General features: G+C 52.1%; 2 protein-coding genes across 10 annotated transcripts; both read right to left on the reverse strand.

Annotated features, from left to right (window-relative positions):
- C5H6orf136 (chromosome 5 C6orf136 homolog) lies at nt 1-3,687 on the reverse strand. Its single transcript, XM_002714333.5, has 6 exons — nt 3,360-3,687; nt 1,733-2,131; nt 1,375-1,463; nt 1,030-1,230; nt 398-467; nt 1-317 (listed from the first exon to the last, which is right to left on the reverse strand). Exons 1-6 carry the CDS (start codon nt 3,429-3,431, stop codon nt 198-200), a joined length of 951 nt encoding a protein of 316 aa, XP_002714379.3. The 5' UTR covers nt 3,432-3,687; the 3' UTR covers nt 1-197.
- A 116-nt stretch (nt 3,688-3,803) lies between these two features.
- Nucleotides 3,804-20,337, reverse strand: ATAT1 (alpha tubulin acetyltransferase 1). Of its 9 annotated transcripts, none has more exons than XM_002714357.5 (13): nt 20,180-20,337; nt 19,683-19,743; nt 19,483-19,574; nt 19,333-19,393; nt 19,096-19,209; nt 18,850-18,951; nt 9,380-9,425; nt 9,209-9,274; nt 7,767-7,838; nt 7,376-7,619; nt 4,610-4,689; nt 4,475-4,517; nt 3,804-4,176 (listed from the first exon to the last, which is right to left on the reverse strand). In XM_002714357.5, the coding sequence occupies exons 1-13, from the start codon at nt 20,284-20,286 to the stop codon at nt 4,002-4,004; spliced, it is 1,263 nt and encodes a 420-aa protein (XP_002714403.1). In that variant the 5' UTR covers nt 20,287-20,337; the 3' UTR covers nt 3,804-4,001. The 9 variants fall into 9 exon arrangements, with proteins under 9 accessions (XP_002714403.1, XP_051710859.1, XP_008260907.1 ...); XM_051854899.2 differs by having other exon boundaries at nt 19,923-20,291; XM_008262685.4 differs by lacking the exon at nt 9,209-9,274.
- Between the last annotated feature and the right edge of the window lie 380 nt (nt 20,338-20,717).

A 20,717-nucleotide genomic window follows, 5' to 3' on the forward strand; every position in this document is an offset into this window, starting at 1 on the left:
TTTTGGAATCCAGAGATATTCCATCTCATATAGTCACTTTATTATTTACAAGTTAAATTACACAGCAGCTTTACACAGCACGAGATGGAAAAAAAGGAGGGAGCGAGGGGAGGAAGCTGGCTCTTGAGATTCTTGGCTGCCTCCACCTCTCTCTTGTGCGTAGCAGTCCTCAGTGCTTCTTCACCCCAGCTCCTGGATCAGGCCTTGGAACACAGGTTTAAGCCGGGCTCGTGCTCTGGCTCTGATAGCCCTAGGGTCACCAGGGCTCCCATTAGCAGCTTCTTCACAGGCGCAGGCGGTGAGTGTGAAGGCATCAGCTGTAAAGAGAAAGGGGAATGCCAGTCACAGGAGAGCAGGCAGCTTTTCTGCCCTCCACCCACGCGGCCCTAGGACTCACCTTGTCTAGGTGATGGCGACAAATGAGGCCATTGGAATTCAGGTAGAAGGTAGAATAGGCATCGTAGGTCCTGGGGAAGAGAACAAGGCTTACTGAGGCAGACGGTGACTGGTTCCAAAGCTTAATTAGTTCAAGCATTTGTAAAACCACCTTGCTACACGTTAGATCACCAGAGGAACTTTCAGAAGTCCCAGATGCTTAGGCTGCTTACGCTATCACAATTAAATCAGTGCCTGCCACCAGGCGACTCCATGGTGCAGCCGTGTTTGGGAACCGCTGCTCTGAATAGCTGTTAGATGTTAGAGGCTGAGCCTAACAATTTTTTTGGGATTCTACTTACAGCCAAAAATTTACCAGTACTTCACCTAGGGTTATGAGGTTTAACTACCAAGAACTTTGCTTTGTTCCATAAGCCTTTGAGTGCACATTACGTGTCAGGTGATGTGCATGAGGAAACTAGAGTGCAGAGGCTTCCTAATAATGCTCAACGTCCCTATTATTTTCCATAAAGCAGACTGACACCAGACCCCCATCCTCCAGCCACCGGTCGAGTCAGGGCAGGTCACTGATGGGAACTAGCTCATCAGATTCCTAAGAGGGCCTACGCAGTTAGAATCCTTCTCACTTCTCACCGGTAAAGCTCCTCTTTGTCACGCTTGTAGAAACGCAGAAAGAGCATGTGGATGGGCAGCCCCACAAGCCGCCAGCGGGCTTGCAGGGTCCAGTTCTCCGGGTGGCGGGTCAGCTGTAGGACCTCCAACCGAAGTTGTGCAAAATAGTTCCATGCCAGGAAGCGACAGAGGGTGAGTGACAGGATGTACCAGGTCCGTCCCCTGTGAAGATGGAATGGGAAAGTGGCAGAGTCAGAAAAGCAACTGGTTTCTGTCAGAGCAACGGGAAAGAGCTGTGGGAAGTAATCGGAGGAGGCCAAGTGTCTAGCATTGGGTCCTCCCCAAGGCCCTACCCCTGCCCCTTACTTGGTACGCAGGTTCAGGATCTCATTGATGAATTCCACGTTGGGTGAATAGAGAGTGTAGTCGTGGGAGTGAAGGAAGAGGTTAGGAAGCTAGGTGGGAAAAGACGGCATCAACCCAGACGCAAAGAAAAGATGATCTAATTTCTCAGCTTTCTAGTTTTAGGGCTGGTTTACTCCCCTCTAAGCAAAAGGTCATCTCAGTGCACGTCTAACTCCCCCCTCTCCCAAACCGAGAAGCACCTATTTCCTCAGTAAAATGTCTAAACACAGTCCCGTGCCCTCCTGATTCTAAGCAGGAATCTAATTGGCCAGCCCGCTGCTGCCTTCTGTAGATGGAAGCCACTGTTGTTCTGACTCACCTCTTGTCTCAGTCTCTCATACATGACAGCCAGGTGTTCTTCCATACTAGGATCTCCCGAGGGGCTGCCAGGGGATGGGTGGGCAGTTCCGGGGGCTTGGAAAGGTATCAGAGCTCCAGGATAGGGGCAGGGAGCCCCCTCAAAAAGGCTCCTAAGCCCATCCAGGCAGCCACTGTGCAACTCGGGTCCTGGGCCCTCCTCCCCTTTTCCTGGAGGGAGCACCACCCATGGGGAGCTGAGGGCCTGGATCTGAGGGAGAGGCAGTGGGCGAGCTGGAGGAAGAGGGAGAGTAGGAAGGTGTGGGGGTGGGAAAGGCCAGACGAGTGGAGATGGGGACGTGGCTGGCGTGCAGTGGGGCCAAAGGACTGGGAATGGTGGAGTCCGTGGAGAAAGCTGCTCCTGAGGAGGCAAGAGAAAGGCGGGAAGGGTGAGAATCCAGCTGCCTAACGCCCCTGCACCCACGCTCTGCTGCTTCCAATCCCGCCTATTCCTCCTGACAGAAGAGACGGAAAAAGGGGGTGGGTTTATCTCCATCTGCTGAAAGCACAAGGAAATAGGTGCATGCGACACAGGGACAGGTCCTGCCACAGGAGCAGGCACCTTCACCTTGATTTAAGATTCCACCACTATTAGGGGGCGCTTTCACTTCTTACGGCAAGACTCGTTACACGTAGCTGATGAACAGTTAACAGGCTTACTGTACTGTGGTGAAATGAGGTGGCACATACATAACACCTCCAGGATTACATGGGGCAGGCATCCAGTTCAAGCCGGGAACTGGAGTTACTGTGTAACCTAGGGGCTTTCATTCCCTAAGCCTGTTTCCCGTAAGCACTCCATAAAGGAGGGCGGCGAGGCTCATTAGGTCGGCTCATTAGGTCGTTACAGTATGAGATAATGAATGTGGAAGTTGTTATCATTTCGGGCCCTGACACACCCCCAGGCGGCTGTTAGAGGCTGGACTTCCTTCTCCCCGGTTTGCCCGCGTTGAAACTGCGAGGAGGGGCGGTCACCGGACCCCCGCACCTGCCAGGTGGTCTCACTGTGGGTACCTCGGTCCGGGACCGCACCTGTCAGGTGGTCTCACCGCGGGGAAGCCACGCGGGTACCAGAGGCGCAGCCTCTGCTGAGGGCGTGGCCATCTTGCCCTCCCCGGCACAGGGGCCCGAACCGGGTCCACCCGGGCCGGACTTCCTGCTGGGGCCGTTTTCGGATGCTAGATGCGCGGGCTGCACTGCGTGGCCCGCGGGGTGGGGTCCGGACCCGGGGACTCACGGGCGGCGCCGCGGCGGGACTCCGAACCTTTTCGTCCTGCCCTTCAAATCACCTCCAGGCACAGGTAACCGTGCAGCTCCGGGCGCAGCGCGGCGCGCCCCGCAGGCCCGGCCTCGACCCCGCCGGCCGACCCTCAGCAGAGAACCGATGTCCCACTCTGCGCGGGGCTGGCGAGCGCCGCTTTCCAGGCCACACGACCCCGTACCCCTCCATTCGCCGCCCGGTAGAGGTGGGCAGGGGCGGTGGTGTCACTGCGCTTGCGCGGACGCCGGCGCGCGCTCCGCCCCACGCTGCGGCTCTGGGGAGGGTCTCTCCCCGCCCCCCTGCTCCCCTCGCGCTCCTTTCCTCTCACCTGGGGTCGAGCCTGGTAGGCGCGGAGGCAGGGGCCGAGACGCTGGGCCGCCCCTCGGCTGCGCTGGTACATGATCTCCCGGGAGTGGAGAGCGCGCCTGCCGAGTCCGGCCTCCGGCCTCCGGCCTCCTCACGAGGGTGAGCGCGCCCGGGAGCCGGCTCCGTGAAGGGGAAAGGAGGTGGGGGGGAGGTTAGGGCTGAGGGAGGGAAACGGAGATGTTGCGCGCTTGCGCACTGCGGGCTCCAAGGAGGCTGCAAGAGGCGCCCGGTCGGCCGTCCGTGCGCCTGCGCTCGCGGTACTGGCGGCTGCCTCAGAGCGCTTGCGCAGTAAGTTAGCGGCCCAGCGCCTTGGTCTGTGGCGTTTGTCCCAAAAGCTGAACGGATGTGAGGCTGAACCGGGTGCAGTGACAGTGAGGATTGGCTGGACTGAAATAATAACACGAGATTTTTAAGGATCGCCCGTGCTAAAAATGTTTTTTATTGCTCTGGTTAAAAATAAGATGCAAATGATTTGGAATTGATAAGGAAGCCTGTTGAATGAATGTATGAATGAATACATCCATTATAAGGGCTTGGCTCTTGGCTGTCCCCTGTAGTGAGGGAGAAATAATACTGACTTTGAGGGCGTGAGGGTGAGCTGCGGTCACCAAGGCCTGGTGCTGCGACGTTCCTGCAAGTTTCGGATGAACCTGGCGTTGAACATGTCCCCACCCACTGCCCAGGACTGGGCTGCTGGGGCCGGGGCCTGTGGAGGAGCTGTGTGCGTGGCTTCCTCCCCAGACCCGTCCTGTGCCACAACCTGCTCCTCAGGGGCAGACCTGGTAGGTGGGGAGATGGAGAGGGTGTTACACAGGTACCCAGGTGGGAATGGGTGTTAGACAATTCCAGGGCTTAGGAACCACGTTTATGGGTGTGAGGCTGGAGCTGTGTTAGATCCAAATTAAAACCCCCTCAGAGAATGCTGAAGGCTGAACCTGTGGGGAAAGAGGCTGATGGAGTATTAGGTGGGAAGTCGTGTGTGAGGGTCAAGGTTTAGGAGGCAGTAGCTGAGTGTGACGTTAGCAGAGGATGCCGGGAGGTGGTGGGAGACGATTAGGGGAGGGGTTTAGACCTCACCTAGTCTCTGTTTCCTGTTCCCCCTGCTTCGCTTCCTGGTTGCCTGTGGAAATACCAGCCATGTGCATGGGAAGGCTGGAGAAGACAGGGAGTGTGGCCTGCCAGATGGGAGGGTGAGGAGGAAAGAATACTTACCCGTATTAGGGGATGAGGCACTCAACCCCCCATGGCGGCTGTAGCAGCAGCTTTGGGCTACCAGCCCTGGGGGTGTCCCCCTGCAGAAGAAATGGGAGATGATGGGGGAGAGGCTACAGGATGGAAGATGGTTGGTATGGAGGGATCAGAGGGTACTTACCATTCCTAAGGGGTTCTAATCTAAGCTGTGCCCAGAGAAGGGGAGGGAGCTCCTTTTGTGCCCCAAGATTTTCTGGAGCAGTCCCGAGTTGTTGCTTTTTTCCTTCCAGCTGAGGTAATGTGTTAAATGTATGGCTATATGTGATCCAAGTCATCTTAGAAAAACAGACGCTTGGAGCCGGCGCCGTGGCTCAATAGGCTAATCCTCCACCTTGCGGCGCCGGCACACCGGGTTCTAGTCCCGGTTGGGGTGCCGGATTCTGTCCCGGTTGCCCCTCTTCCAGGCCAGCTCTCTGCTATGGCCAGGGAGTGCAGTGGAGGATGGCCCAGGTGCTTGGGCCCTGCACCCCATGGGAGACCAGGAAAAGCACCTGGCTCCTGGCTCCTGCCAGGATCAGCGCGGTGCGCCGGCTGCAGCGGCGGCCATTGGAGGGTGAACCAACGGCAAAGGAAGACCTTTCTCTCTCTGTCTCTCTCTCTCACTGTCCACTCTGCCTGTCAAAAAAAAAAAAAAAAAAAAAAAAAAAAAAAGAAAAACAGACGCTTGTATAAGCAAAAAAGAATTTGCTGGACCTGGTGCCCTGATACATGGTTTGGAAAATGTGGTTACTCTAAGATACCATAGGCCAAAGGCAAATTTAGGAGGAAAAGGAAGGGAGCCTTTGGAATAAGGTGACCAGTTGTGCTGGACTGTGGATGGAGGTAAGGGCTTGTCTTGAGAGAGAGAGAGAGATCCAAGGGTTCAGTGGGGCAGACATCAGGAAATCAAAATGGGAAGAGGAATCCAGGGATCAGCTGGGAGGCAGTTAGTGGATCCCAAGATGTTGGTAGACCTTGGCATCTCAGCAGGGGCTGGCGCCGGGGTGAAGGGTGGAGATCGTTGAGGGAATGAGGGAGAGGATGCAAAGGGCTGGCGCAGAGGGTTCAGCCACTGCACCAGAGGGGCGGACTCTGCAGGAGACCCAGCGCGGAGGCTCCCTGGCAGGTGTTCTGCAGATCCCAGAGGGGAGGAGGGTGAGAGAGACAGTGGGCCTGAGATCCCAGGAAGATAGGGGTGATACACAAACGAGGCTGACACCTGAAGATTTTTTTTTAGTTTTTCTTTTTTTTTTTTTTTTCAGTGAAAATGTCAATTTAGAAAACACAAAAGAATTCTTACTTTATTCAGACAACACTGAGAGGGAAAAGAAAAGGGAGGAGTAGGGAGAGAGGGAGATCCTGCTCCCAAGGGTTTCGGGGAACACAGTGGCAGGGGGTACCTGATCTACACACATAAAGGGGTGTGGAGGGGGAGGAGCTGTCTATACCCTGGGCGTGGAGCAGGGAGGGAGGTTTTTGCTATGGAGGAAAGAAGAGGGGGAAGGCCGGAGGAACAGTGGTACCCCATCTCATCTCAAGACAGTCTCACAAGACAAGAATATATCCGCAAAGCTACAGGGCAGGATGCATGTGAGGAGATTCCAGGATCTGATAGACCCTTGAGACCCAAACCTAACTTGAGAAACATGGCTGAGTGATCCCAGGGGGCTTTTTGGGATTCCCCTGCCAAGAAACGTGCTCCCTCAGAGAATCTGGATCTAGGGCATGTGGTGGTGTCAGCAAGTCTCCTTCGGAGTCCCCAAAGCAACATGGGTTTGGGGGCTCCCTAACACATACACAAACATGGAAATTGAGAGTTTGGCAACGTTGAATGGACCCCACTGGGGAGCTGACGGCCCCTGGATTGTTCACTGGCTGCCAAGGGCAGGCAGCACCAAGCAGTATTAGAGCCGCCGGCAGTGCAGAGGGAGTATGAGAGTCACTCCGTGGGCGAGGCTACAGGGTTCCCTGCTGGCTGAGGCCCTCGGGCCTGCCAGGGTGCTCTAGAGTCTGACAGCAGGCCAGAGTGTGCTTCTCTAGATAATTAGTGTCTGTGGGGAGTGAGTTAGAACACAAGTCAGGGGAGCGGGGCGCCTTCTGTGGTAAGAAAACCTACCAAGGATTAGGCCATTTGGGACCCTGACAACCCAGTTCTCCAAGAAAGGGGAAGAGGGAATCCTATGGGTTCCACTGGGTCCTGGAGGATGCAGTGGAAGAGCGGGTCTGAGGTTCCTGGGGGGAGGGTCTCTGCCTACCCCGCGTCTCCCAGGGAGGGAGGGGGGTGGCTGTCAGTATCGACTGTCATCAGAGCGGGGAAGGGAGCTGTGGAGGGATGTTAGGGGTGGGAGGAAGGGAGAAGGAAAATGGGGGAGAGAGAAAAACAGAGAAATCAGAGGTGAAGAGAAAGCCAGGGAGAGAAACAAAGGAGACGCCCGTGCCCTGCCCGCTAGGACTTGGGGCCAGTGGCTCCCTGGTCGGTGTCAGGGACACTGCCCTTCCTGGTCTCAGAAGGCCTAGATGCCCCGCCCAGTGGCCCTCTGTGCTCTTCCACCCTTCCATGCAACTCCAGTGTTAAAACTGGGCTCCCCATAATAATATAATTTGCTTCCCAATCGTTCCACAAATACAGTCAGTGCACTGACTTTTCTGGAAAGCTTTCTGGACTCCCCAGTCCGCCCGCCCTTCAGTTCCATTCCCGACCTCTTCCTGCACAGCCTGCGGACTCCCTGACCCACCGACTCCTGTTACCTGGTGCGGCGACGCTGGGCTGGGCTGCCTCCGGGGTCGGTGGCCAGCAGAAGGCGGGCGGTAGGGTGTGGGGGGCAGAGGCGCAGGGAACGCAGCAGCTCCTGCTCTGGCACGAAGGGGCGGAGGGGACCCCGATCTGGCGAATTTCCCAAGCTGCTGGAGCGTGGGGGCGGGTGGGCTGGAGGTGTGGTACGGCGAGGGGCCCTGTTGAGGGGCCAAGGAGGCTCCACAGCTACCTTCAGAACTGGGGAGAGGGAGGGAAAAAAAGTAAGAGGACGAAAAGAGGGAAGGAAGAGGTAGGTGTTAACGACAGGAAGGATTAGGGTCGAAAGAAGAGAAACCAGAGTCTTTGGACACTGCCGCCCTTCCCGGGAACCCCAGCCCCTCTTACATTCTCGGTCACTAGAGGAGTATGGCTTAATGTCTCCCTCTGCTCTCTTGGGTGGCAGCTTCCGTGCTGGGGCTGGTGGTGGAGACAGACAAGGTGAGCATTAGCACCCCTCCTCCCAGCCGCTACCCCCAGAGCCCCAGGCCTCTGCTCCCGGACGCCACACTTCCTCCTGGGAACTCCATCGCAGAAGGTGTGCTGTGGCGGTGCCGACGCGCGAGAGGGAATTCAGGAGGATGCTGGAGCACTTTGGAGGAGAGCCAGAGGAGTAGGCCAAACACAAGAGTTAAGGGAGAAAGATCCGAGGGAGATTCCAGGATCCTGGGAGATGCAGGAGAAGGGTGGCCGAGGGGAGGAGAGCTCTTACTGTTGGTGGGTGCTGTCAGGCCCCCCTGGGATTCTGGGGCAGTGCAATGGTCCCAGCTGGGCCAGCAAGGACCGTGGGTTTGTCTAGATGAGATGGACAAAGCCCTTGGTTAATCAGGAATTGCTCTGGGAAGCTCACGAGGGATTGGTGTGGGGCAGAACCTTTCTTCCCTATGCAAAGAGGGAGAGACTGAAGTTTCCCTAAGTTAAACGAAAACAGAGAATTTGGACATCTGAAAGGGAGCTATGAGACATGTTGTCTACAGCCCCTCTCCTCACTCCTCTCCCTGCTCCCCCTTCTCCCCTTGAAGAGCTGCTCTGCCATGTGTGGCCACGGACAGGCTCCTCAGCCAGCACATGTCAGCTTCATCCTCAGCTCAGCCCCATGGGCCTGAATCCTCACATCCCTGTTGGCTCGCACCCCCTCTTACCATCTGTGCCAGCAGGAGCTTGGAAACCAAAGTCAGCCGTATCACGTGCCCCTCGGTGCCTGGCCCTGGTGACATCAGGTGGAGGACCCGCCCCCCCTTTCTTTGCCAGCCATGGAGGACAGTGAGAACCAGCCAGAAAGCTGGCTCCGAAAGGGAGCCCTTGTGTGCCCTGTGCTGCTCGTCCTCCAGGCGGGAGCGAGAAGGGGTGAGGGGCCCCCATGGGCAGCCAGGTTGAGGGTGTGGATGAGGATGAGACCTGGGGAGCACTTTAGCTGGAAATGCTATAAGTTCTGAGCATTACCTCCTAACACTCACATGTAAACTTTGGACCATCCCTGTCACTGTTCTCTCTGGAAACAGAAGGGCTGCCTGCGCTTACCTGTCCTTCACTCCTGACGAAACCCTAACGCGTTACAAAGGGACCCAACTCAGGCCTATTTGGATGGACCTGAGCTAGCAGGAGGCGCCCCTGGCATCAACAGGCCCCCAGGGAGCTTGCTTGGTTAAAAATACAGGCGAGGCAAAAATGCACTGAGTTCCAGTGAGGGCAGAGGCCAGTGGGCAGCGCAGACAGCACTGTGTTTGGGCCGTCCCCAGAGTAACTAGCCCTCCCTGCGCTGCGGTCCACGCACTCCAGGCGGGCTTTACCAGCGGGCGTGGCGTCAACTGCAGCACGAGCCTGTCGCATCGCCCTCAGAGAGGGAGCGGGGGGCCCTGTGAGGAAGGAAGCCGTGGTGCCCCTCAGTGGGGGCCTGCAGGGCCAAGAGCCCACCTCTTCCTTCCCCTCATCCCAACTACACAGGAGCTGAGGAAACTTACGATGTTGATGGGCGAAGAAACCTTCAAAGATCACAAAGTTGTTCACCTAGAAGATGAAGCAAACAAAACGCCTGAGTCGGCCACTTGGCACACCCTTGGGTACAGAACCTTGCACTAGGAAAACCATACAGGGAAGAGCAGAAGCCAGACAGTTCGTCCTGGGCAAACAGACCCGCTCAAAAAACCTAGCCTCCACCAAGCTGAACCTAAAGTTCATATGGAATTGCAAAAGACCTTGAATAGCCAGTCCTTGAAAAAGAAGGACAAACACAGAGGACTTTCTAATTTTAAAACTCTCACCGACCTACAGTAGTCAAAACAGCGTGGTGGTGGCATAAGGCCAAATACATAGTCAGTGGAATAGGATTGAGAGTCTAGAAATAAATGTATGTGTCCGTAGTCAATTAGACGAGGGTGCCAATACCATTCAGTGGGACAAAGAACAGTCTCCCTTAAATGGTACTTAGATAACCAAATATCCACATGCGAGATTGAGAATTTGGATGTGTACCAATGACAAAAAATAACTCACAGTGGATCAAAGGCCTAAATGTAACAGCTAAAACTATGAAACTCTTAGAAGGGAATTGGAAAATCACAGCTATGGATTAGGCAACCGTTCTTTTTTCTTAAGTTTTATTTTATTTTATTTGAAAGAGTTACAGAGAGGCATAAGCAGAGGCAGAGAGAGAGATCTATCTACTGATTCACTCCCCAAATGGCCACAAAAGCCAGAGCTGGGCCAGCCCAGAGCCAGGAGTTTCTTCCCGGTCTCCCAGATGGTACATAGGACAAAGAACTTGGACCATGATGCGCTGCTTTCCCAGACATATTACCAGGGAACTGGATAGGAAACTGAGCAGCCAGGACTCCAACCTGTGCCTATATGGGATGCTGGCACTATGGGCAGTGGCTTTACCTGCTGTATCACAGAGCCAGCCCCAACAGTTTCTTAAGTATGATACAAAAGGCATAACCAACAAAAAATAGACTTCATCAAAATTAAAAATTTTGTGGTTTAGGGCTGGTGTTGTGGCATAGTGGATAAAGCTGCTGCCTGCAATGCTGGCATCCCATATGAGCGCTAGTGTCCCAGATGTTCTACTTCTTTTTTTTTTTTTTTCAGATTTTTAACATTTATTTGAGAGGCAGAGTTACAGAGAGAGAGGGAGAGACACAGAGTAGTGAGAGAGATCTTTCATCCACTGGTTCACTCCCCAAATGGCCACAATGGCCAGAGCTGATCAGGACCAGGAGCTTCTTCTGGGTCTCCCACCTGGGTACAGGGGCCCAAGCACTTGGGCCATCTTCCACTGCTTCCCCAGGTGAATTAGCAGAGAGCTGGACTGGGAATAGAGTATCCAGGACTCAACCAGCACTCAGATGGGATGCCGGCACCACAGGCAGAGGCTTAACCTTTCATGCCACAGTGCTGGCCCCAGAGGTTCCAATTCTAATCCAGCCCCCTACTAATGGCCTGAGAAAAGCAGCAGAAGATGATCCAAGTCCTTGGGCCCCTGCACCCACATGAGAGAAACGAATGAAGCTCCTGGCTTCAGCTTGGTCCAGCCCTGGCTGTTGTAGCCATCTGGGGAGTGAGCCAGTGGATGGAGGATTCTCTCTAACTCTGACTTTGACTTTCAAATAAATGAATCAGTTCTTAAAAAATTTGTGTTTCAAACACACTACCAAAAAAAAAAAAAAATGAGCCATTGTTGTGGCATAGCAAATTAAGGACCATCTGTGATGCTGGCATACCTTAGGAGCACTGGTTCAAGTCCCAGCTGCTCCACTTCTAATCCAACTCCCTGCTAATGTTCTGGGAAAGCAACACAAAATGGCCTGAGTGCTTGGCTCCCTGCCACCCAAGTGGGAGACCTGGATGGAGTTCTAGGCTCCTGGCTTAAGCCTGGCCTGGTCATTGTGGCTATTTGGGGAGTGAGCCAGTAGATGGAAGATCTCTGTCTCTCCCTCTCTCTAACTTTGCCTTTCAGATAAATAAATTTTAAAAAAATGAATGAGCAAAATATTTAACTGAACATTTCTCTAGAGAACACAATTTCCAATAAGCACATAAGAAGATGTTCAACATCATTAGACAACAGGGAAATGCAAATCAAAACCACTTTGTATCGATTAGAATGCCTGTTTTAAGGAAAATGGAAATTAACCTGCTGGCAAGAACATGGAGAAATCGGAACCCTCTTACACTACTAGTGCAGAGGTAAAATGGTACAGCCATTGAGGAGAAACAGCTTGTCAGTCCTCAGAAAGTGAAAAGAATTACTGAGTGACTCCACAGTCCCACTCTTAGGTACACACTGACAGAACTAGAGATACAAGTATAAGTCAGTAGCCACCACAGCTAACAATTCATTTTACATTGTATAAAGAGCCAGAAGGGGGCTGGCGCTGTGGCCTAGTAGGTTAAGCCTCTGCCTGTGGTGCCAACCTCCCATATGGGCACCAGTTTGAGTCCTGGTTGCTCCACTTCTGATCCAGCTCCCTGCTTATAGCCTGGGAAAGCACTGGAAGATGACCCAAGTGCTTGGGTCCCTTCACTCATGTGGGAGACCCAGAAGAAGCTCCAGGCTCCTGACTTCAGATCAGTGCAGCTCTGGCCATTGCAGCCATTTGGGGAAGTGAACCAGTGGACAGAAGATACCTCTGTCTGTAACTCTGCTTCTCAAGTAAATAAATAAGTCTTGCAAAAAAAAAAAAAAAAAAAAGAAGAAGAAAAGAGTTTGAATGTTCTTGATGATGAATGATATGGAAATGCTAGATGTTCTGATTTGATCATTACACATTTTACACATGTACTGAATTCCCACACTCTACTCCATAAACATCTATAGTTACTGTATGTCCATAAACACTTCTTGGGGTAGGGGTCATGGTGCAGTAGGTGAGGCTGCTGCTTGGGACACCCATATCCTATAACAGAGTGCCTGCTTAATCCAGCTACTCTGTTTCCAGTCCAACTTCCTGCTAATATGTATCCTGGTAAATTAGTGATGGCTCAAGTATCTGAGTTCCTGAGGTCCTCATGAGAGACCTGGATGGTGTCTCCTTGGCTTTGGCCTGGCCCAGCCCTGGCTGTTTTTTGAAGTTGGGGGGTAAAGCAGTAGATAGAAGATATTCTCTTTCTCTCTCTCTCTCTCTGTTATACTTTTCAAATAAAGATAAACATTAGGGGCTAGTGTTGTGGTATCATGGATTAAGCTACCACTTGGGATACCAGCATCCCGTATGAGCACAGGTTTGAGTCCTCACTGCTCCATTTTCAATCCAGCTCCCTTCTAATGCACCTGGGAACGCAGCAGAAGATGGCCTAAGTGCTTGGGCCCCTGCTACCCCATGTGGGAGACCCAGATGAAGCTACAGGCTTCTGGCTTTGGCCTGACCCAGCCCTGGCCATTGCATCCATTTGGGGAGTGAAGCAGTAGATGGAAGCTCGCTGTTACTCTGCTTTACAAATAAATGAATCTTTAAAAAAAATAAACCTACCTACCTACCTCTTAATTCTATTTCCATGAGCTTTTTGAAGCACAATTGTATTATTACATTCAAATAATTGTTAGAGGGGCTGGCAGCATGGTACAGCCGTTAAGCCACTGCCTGCGATGCCAGCATCCCACATAAGTGCTGGTTCAAGTCCCAGCTGCTCCACTTATGCTCCAGCTCCCTGCTGAGGTGCCTGGGAAGGTAGCAGATGATGGCCCAAATGTTTGCACCTCCTGCCACCCATGTGGCAGACCCAGGTGGAGTTCCAGGCCCCTCACTTTGGCCTGGCCCAGCCTTGGCCATTGCAGCTACCTGGGGAGTGAACCAGTGGATAGAAGATCTCTGTCCTCTCTCTCTCTTCCTTCCTCCCTCTCTGTAAATCTGCCTTTCAAATAAGTAATTAAATATTAAAAACACTGGAGTCACTATGCAAAGAAAAAAACAAAACAAAACAAAAACAAAAACAAACCCAAACCAACAAAACTTGGAGACACAGCTTGCCCAAAGTCAAGAAGTACAAGCGGCAGCACTGGGCCTTAGGCTTGCAACTCCCGATTCTAGTGGTGGTGTCCTGGCCAGAGTGCAGTGACATGAACAGGACTCAGTTCAAATCTGGACATAGCACTTACTAGCTGTGTGACTCTGGTAAGTCACTGATTTGTATGAGTGCACACAGCTCAAAAGAGACTAGCTCAAATGAGATGGGCAAGGTTCTGAGATGACGCATCTAGATAGACCATGACACATTCTGTACAGTGCATCCCTCTAATCCTTTGTGTTCACTGAGTAAAGTGTTAGATGTCAGGCGTTGTACTCCTTCTGCTCTCTGCTGCCTCCTCATGGAGAAATCTCCTGGAGAGGGAGTAGACCCTGCTTACTGCTTGCCTTGACCTTGCTGTAATGCTACCAGCCTATCCTCATCTTCCCCTACTTGGCACATGCCAGCACTCCATCACAGCACACTGCTGGTGGCAGTGCCCAGAATGGTGGTTTGATTGCTTTCTGCCTTTGCTCATGCTGGTCCATACACTAGTCCACCCCAGTTTGTTCAAGTGAAGAACATTTGCCTTTTAAGATTAAACGTACAGGGGCCAGTGCTGCGGGTAAAGCTGCCGCCTGCAGTGCTGGCATCCCATATGGGCGCTGGTTCAAGATCTGGCTGCTCCACTTCCGATCCAGCTCTCTGCTATGGCCTGAGAAAGCAGTAGAAAATGGCCCAAGTTCTTGGGCCCCTGCACCCACGTGGGAGACCTGGAGGAAGCTCTTGGCTCCTGGTTTTGGATTGGCGCAACTCTAGCAGTTTCAGCCAATTGGGGAGTGACTGTCGGATGGAAGACTTCTCTCTGCTTCTCCTTCTCTGCCTCTATAACTCTTTCAAATAAATAAATAAATCTTTTTAAGAAAAAGATTAAACATAAATCAAGCCTTTCTCTATCCAATTCCCAACCCAAGGAAGCACTCGTGATGTCTTTGTGCCTTCCCTGTGACCATGTCAAGTAATGTTACAGTGGATTAACTGTCCACACTCAGATCCAAGGCTAACCTGACAATCAAATCCCAACCCGTCCTGCCAACCCAACAGTATCACTTCAGCATTTTCCCCACTTGCTCTGCCATCATCAGATCTTCTCTCTGCTGAATCATTCCTACGCTGTTCTGAAAAGAGTTTGTCTTCTCGGATTCATTTCTGCCTCTAGTTCTTGCTCTGTTTTCTCTGTTCCCCTTAAAGCAACATTTAGGAGTGACCTATCCTTGCTGTCTCCGGTCCTGGCTTCTCAAATGTACCAAACCCACTCATTCCTGGCTTCCACCCACCATGGCACCAAAACAGGTGCTTAGGATCCCCAGGGCTGTGCTAGCTAAATCCGACAGCCACTCCTCAGACTTCTTATTCCACTGATCAGCAGCATGTTTCCAGTAAACCGTTCTTTTCTCCTGGAAACATAGTCTTCACCAGCCTTCTAGGTCACCTCACTTTTAACTTTACTGGCCCTTGGTTGCATTTGCTGGCTGTTCTTCTACCTTTTACTTTTCTAATATTTATTTATTTATATGAAAGGCAGAGAGAGAGAAACAGATTTTTTATCCACTGGTTCACTCCCCAAATGACCAAAACAGCCAATGTCCGGGCAAAGCTGAAGCCAGGAGCCAAAAACCGTATCTGGGTCTAAAACTGGCACTTTTTTAAAAAAAAAAAAAGATTTATTTTTTTGAGAGGCAGAGTTAGAGAGGTCTTCCATCCACTATTCACTCCCCCAAATGGCCACAATGGCTGGAGCTGGGCCAATCCAAAACCAGGAGCCAGGAGCTTCTGGGCCTCCCACACGGGTGCAGGGATCCAAAGTCTTGGGCCATCTTCTGCTTTCCCAGGCCATAGCAGAGAGCTGGATTGGAAGTGGAGCAGCCGGGACTTGAATTGGCCCCCTGAAACTGGCACTTTGATATCGGATGCCACAAGTGATAGCTTAATCTACTGACACCATAATGTTGGCCCTCTCTCTACTTTTCTAAAAGAATGCTCACGGACTTAAGTCTTGGACCACTTCTCTTTACTGTCTCTCTGGTGATCTCATCCCATCTCAGTGCTTTAAATACCATGTGTATGCAAGGCTGGCAGCGTGACACACTGAATTAGGCTACTGACTGTAACATCAGCATCCCACATTGGAGCATATGTTTGAGTCCTGACTGCTCTGCTTGCGAACTGGCTCCCTTCTAACGAGCCTGGGAAAGCAGCAGAGGATGGCCCAAGTGCTTGGGCCCTTGCACCCATGTGAGAGACCCAGACTACAGGCCTGGACGAGCCTCAGCTACCATTGCAGTCATCTGGGGAGTGAACCAACAGATGGATGATCTCTCTCTGTTGCTGTCTCTCCTGTGTGCATGGGTGGGTATGTGTACAGATGTATGTCATCCTCCCCTACAAATAAATAAATCTTTTAAATAAATAAATAAATAATGTGTGTATGCTTAAAACTCCACTCCAAACCTCCCCCTGGATATCCCAGGAAGTACCAAACTGTACTCAACCTCAACACATCATAGGCATCTTCAATTAATATATTAGAAGTGGATTTCTGAATGGGCCTTTATCCTAACAGTTTACTACACTCGACTCCCAGAGTACCTGGAATCCATCCACAGCTGTAGCCCCCTTTTATTTTTTTAATATTTATTTATTTTAAAGTTAAGAGTTACAGAGAAGGAGAGGCAAAAGCACAGCCAGAGAGAGAGAGAGACCCTCCATCCACTCTGGTTCACTCCCCAAGTGATCACAATGGTCAGGACCTGGCCAGGCTGAAGCCAGGAGCTTCTTCTGGGTCTCTCACATGAGTGCAGGGGCCCAAGGACTTGGGTCATCTTTCACTGCTTTCCCAGGCATATTAGCAGGGAGCTGGACTGGAAGTGGAGCAGCCAGACCTGGAACTGGCGCTGATATGAGATTCTGGTGCTGCAGGCAGTGACTTTACGCCACAGTACCGGCTCCTAGTTGCAGCTCTTGACTCCAGCTTCCTGCTAATGTAGACCCTATGATATTTCAAGTAATTGGATTCCTGCCATTCACTTGGACAAACTGGACTGTATTCCTGGTTCCAGCTTCAGCTCTCACCCATCCCTAGCTGTTATGGGCATCTGAAGAGTGAACCAGTGGATTGGAGTCTCTTTGACTCTCAAACAAATATCAAACAAATTTCCTCCCAAAGCTGACCTATCTACCATCTCATTTTATGCAAATTCATCCTCCCAAATGCAAATGTTTACCCCAAGAACTGTAAGGGCCATTTTTTTTTTTTTTAAGATTTATTTATTTATTTGAAAGTCAGAGTTACACAGAGAGTGAAGGAGAGGCAGACAGAGAGTCTTCCATCCGCTGGTTCACTCCCCAGTTGGCTGGAATGGCTGGAGCTGAGCTGATCCAAAGCCAGGAGCCAGGATCTTCTTCTAGGTCTCCCCCATGGGTGCAGGGGCCCAAGGTCTTAGGCCATCTTCTACTGCTTTCCCAGGCCATAGCAGAGAGCTGGATGGGAAGTGGAGCAGCCAGAATTCGAACCGGCACCCGTATGGGATGCTGGCACTGTAGGTGGCAGTTTTACCTACTACACCATAGCACCGGCCCCTGGGGGTCATTCTTAAGCCCTCTCTCATGGGCTAGCACTGTGGTGTAGGGTAAAGCCACTGCCTGAACACCAGCATCCCATATGGGCACGAGTTCAAGTCTCAGCTGCTCCACTTCCAATCCAGCTCCCTGCTAATGGCTTGGGAAAGCACCAGAAGATGGCCCAAGTGCTTGGGCTCCTACACCCATGTGGAAGACCCATAGGAAGCTCCTGGCTCCTGACTTTGGCCTGACCCAGCCATGGCTGTTGTGGCCATTTGGGGAGTGAACCAGCAGATGGAAGATCTTTCTCACTCTCTGTAACTCTTTCCAATAAATAAGTAAATAAATCAACCTTTAAATTAACCCTCTTTTTTCCCACATACAAGCTATTAGGAAATCTTATCTATTTACCTTCAAAATACTTCATTACCTCTTTGATCGCATCTACTGCACCCCCCAGTCACTTAGCACTATTCCTCCATCCAGGCCCATTCCTGCCTCACGACCTTTCAACAGGCTGTCCCCTCTGTCCGGGACGCTGTCCCTTCAGGATTCACTTCCTTTGAGTTACTGCTCCAGTGGCACTTTGTCAGTGAGGCCTTCTCTGGTTGTCACCTGAACTTGCAATCCCAAAACCCCACACCCACCATGGCATACTCAAGCCCTCTTACTCGCTCTCATCTGCCTGGAGTGCTAATCATTGACCATGGTATACGCTTGATTTACTGTTTGTCTCCCCAGCTAGAATGTAAGTTCCGCCAGAGCAGGGACTTCTGTCTCTTCTACTGAGTAAAGTGTTCCCAGCACCCAGAACAGCACTGAGTGCTCAGTACATATTTTTTGAATGGATGGGCAGGATTAGTAACATTTTATTGCGCTTAATTTTAAACAAGCCACTTTCCCCATCTTAGGATAAAGCTGCCAGAGAAAATACATTTTTCTCAATCTTTAATAAATGTAAATGAGCTGTGGCTAGTGTGAGAATGAAGTAAAAACGATGTGTAGGAAACAACTCAGGATAAGTATAGATGCATGTGGACACATTTAGCCCAGTGGTTGACACTGTTCTCACACATTAGAGTACCTGAGTTGGACAGTCTACTCTGTGTCCTAATTCCAGCTTCTTGCTAATGCAGACTTTGGCAGGGAGCTCAAGAGTTAGGCTCCTGCCATCCTCATGGGAGACCTGGATTGAGTTCCCAGCACCCAGCTTCTGCCTGGCCAAGCCTGAGCAATTGTAGACATCTAAGCAGTGAACAGGTAGAAGGGAGCTCTCCCTCTCTATCTCTCTGTACCTCAAGTCAACAAATTAAAAAATTTTAAAGAGACTTGAGAAATAGATGAACATGAAAGACTTCAAGATGAGAGATGGTACAATGAGAAGAAAACCAAGCTTGGGGCTGGCACTGTGGCATAGCAGGTAAAGCCGCCACCTGCAGTGCCAGCATCCCATATGGGCACTGGTTCTGGACCTGGCTGCTCCACTTACAATCCAGCTCTCTGCTATGGCCTGGGAAGGCAACAGAAGATGGCCTAAGTCCTTGGGCCCCTGAACCTGCATGGGAGACCTGGAAGAAGCTCCTGGTTCCTGGCTTTGATCAGCCCAGTTCCAGCTGTTGCGGCCCATTGAGGAGTGAAGCAGAGGATGGAAGACCTCTTCTCTCTCTCTCTCTGCCTCTCCTTCTCTCTCTGTGTAACTCTTTCAAATAAATAAATGTCTTTTAAAAAAAAGCAAGCTTAACTGTATTCAGTTAACTCTGTTCAATGAGAAATAAGGAGCTCTTGGAAGGCACTGTTTCTTTGACCAAAATAATAAATAAGTTCAATGGGAATGCTCAGTGGGAATTTATCCTCTGCAGCTTCTAACCTGTGGGACGGTGGTCTCCAGGTTGTAGTGCTTATTCAGGAACTTCAGCAGCTTCGGTGAAGGTCGGTCAATGGCCAGCTGGTGTGGTTCAACGCGCTCCTTCTGCAGGGAACAGGATGGAGTAGGGGAGGTATGGAGAGGGCAGGCCAAAGGAGCCTGGAAGGGATTAGGAGGACAGGGGAACATGGCAGTGGGGGTACGAGGAGGGGGGCTGGATTAAAAAAAAAAAAAAAAGACAACTGATACCTGCAGCATGTACTGGAAGAGTTCTCGCCCGTGGCCATGGCGTTGCACCGACTCGTGTATGTAAAAGTCCAAGATGCAGAGTGGTTCTACCTCATTGTGAGCCTCACGATCATCCTGTATGGCAAAGAATATTACGGGCTTTTTTAGGATCCAGGTATCTTTGCTGCCTTCCAGCCACCAGCATGTTTGTTCTCTGGAACCAAGGCATAAGAACATCCAGCTTCCAACAACACTCACCAATACAAAGAGCTTCTTGTATCCAACTTTGATGAAACCAATAATGGCTCCTTTCCCAGCCCTGCAGAACGGGAAAATAGTGAACAAGCTAGTGGTGGCTATCTGTTAGTGAGCGGAGGACGAAGGGCTGGAAGGGCGAGTGGCACTCACGGTCGGGCTGCAGTGTCTTTGAGCACATAAATGACATGGCGGTTGCTCTGCATCCTTGACGCGCTGGTGATGGGAGCGGGAAGGTGCTGGGCCTGTCAGGAGGAGGAAGAGACTTCCTGCACGTCCCTTCCACAGGACTTGGGCCTCCCTTATTTGCCATCCCTACAGAGGGCCCCCTTTACCCCGAGACTCCCCAGTACCTTGGCAGAAGCCTTGCCCAGTTCATCTACAATGGTCATAATTTGCTGCTGCAGATCAATACTATAAGAAGAGAGGAAACAAAGAGTCAGATACTCACTCACTGAATTAGGTGGTCCTGGGCAGTCACTCCTGAACCCCTGGGCCACAACTCCAACCCCGGCTCCTCCTGAAGGCTCCTCCTCTCCACCTTTGCTTGGGAGTCTCCACCCGCCCCGCTGGATCCCAAACTTTCAACACACCTCTCCCTCCTCCCTTAAGGTTGCGGTGGGGAAGTAGGGAGGGCAGGCCAATTTGGGACCACATTGGGCTAAAGGATGAAAGGTCACAGGTCCAAGCTCTGATAAGCCCACTAAGTTTAGGGTTAAAGGTCATCAAAAGGGCAGGCCGGGACATCAAAAGGAACGGCCGCTAGAGGATGAGAAGGGGGCGTGGCGCCTGGTCCCGGCTGGCTGAGTAACTGGGAGAGAAGGGACACGGGGCGGGTATGAGAGGTCACCGGGCCGGAGTTGTGGTTCCGGGTCGGCGGGCCGGGGGCCGCAGGTGCTGGTCCAGCACCGTGATCCGCTCCGGGAACAGCGCGTCCACATCGAACGGGAACTCCATGGCCCATTGTGCGCGGCCGGACCCGCCCCACACGACGTCACTTCCGCCCCTTCCCTCTGCCTTCCCCCCCCACCCCGGTCTATTTCAGGAACCACGCCCAGCGGCATCCAAGACCCACCCCCAGGGAGTCCTTTGTTCCCTCCCCCAAGCCCTGGCAGCTGTCCCCTTGGCAACGCCCCCCCACCGCACAGCCGGTACCATGGCAACGCATTTATCCTTGGCCTAGCATGTCGTTCTCAACCCTCCTTGGGCCTCGGTGAACTGCTGGACATGCTGCGACCACTACGCATGGGTGAGGGGCACAGCTGCCCATCCCCACCCGCTTCTGGTCAGGGTCAGGGCCGGCTTAGACCTGGCCCTCTCCTGTCCACAGCAGCACGCGGCTTCTTCACTTAAAAGCCAAGACCGGACACCAGCTGGTCACCCCCGCC

The sequence above is a fragment of the Oryctolagus cuniculus genome, chromosome 5, assembly GCF_964237555.1.
Source record: "Oryctolagus cuniculus chromosome 5, mOryCun1.1, whole genome shotgun sequence".
Lineage (NCBI taxonomy): Eukaryota > Metazoa > Chordata > Mammalia > Lagomorpha > Leporidae > Oryctolagus > Oryctolagus cuniculus.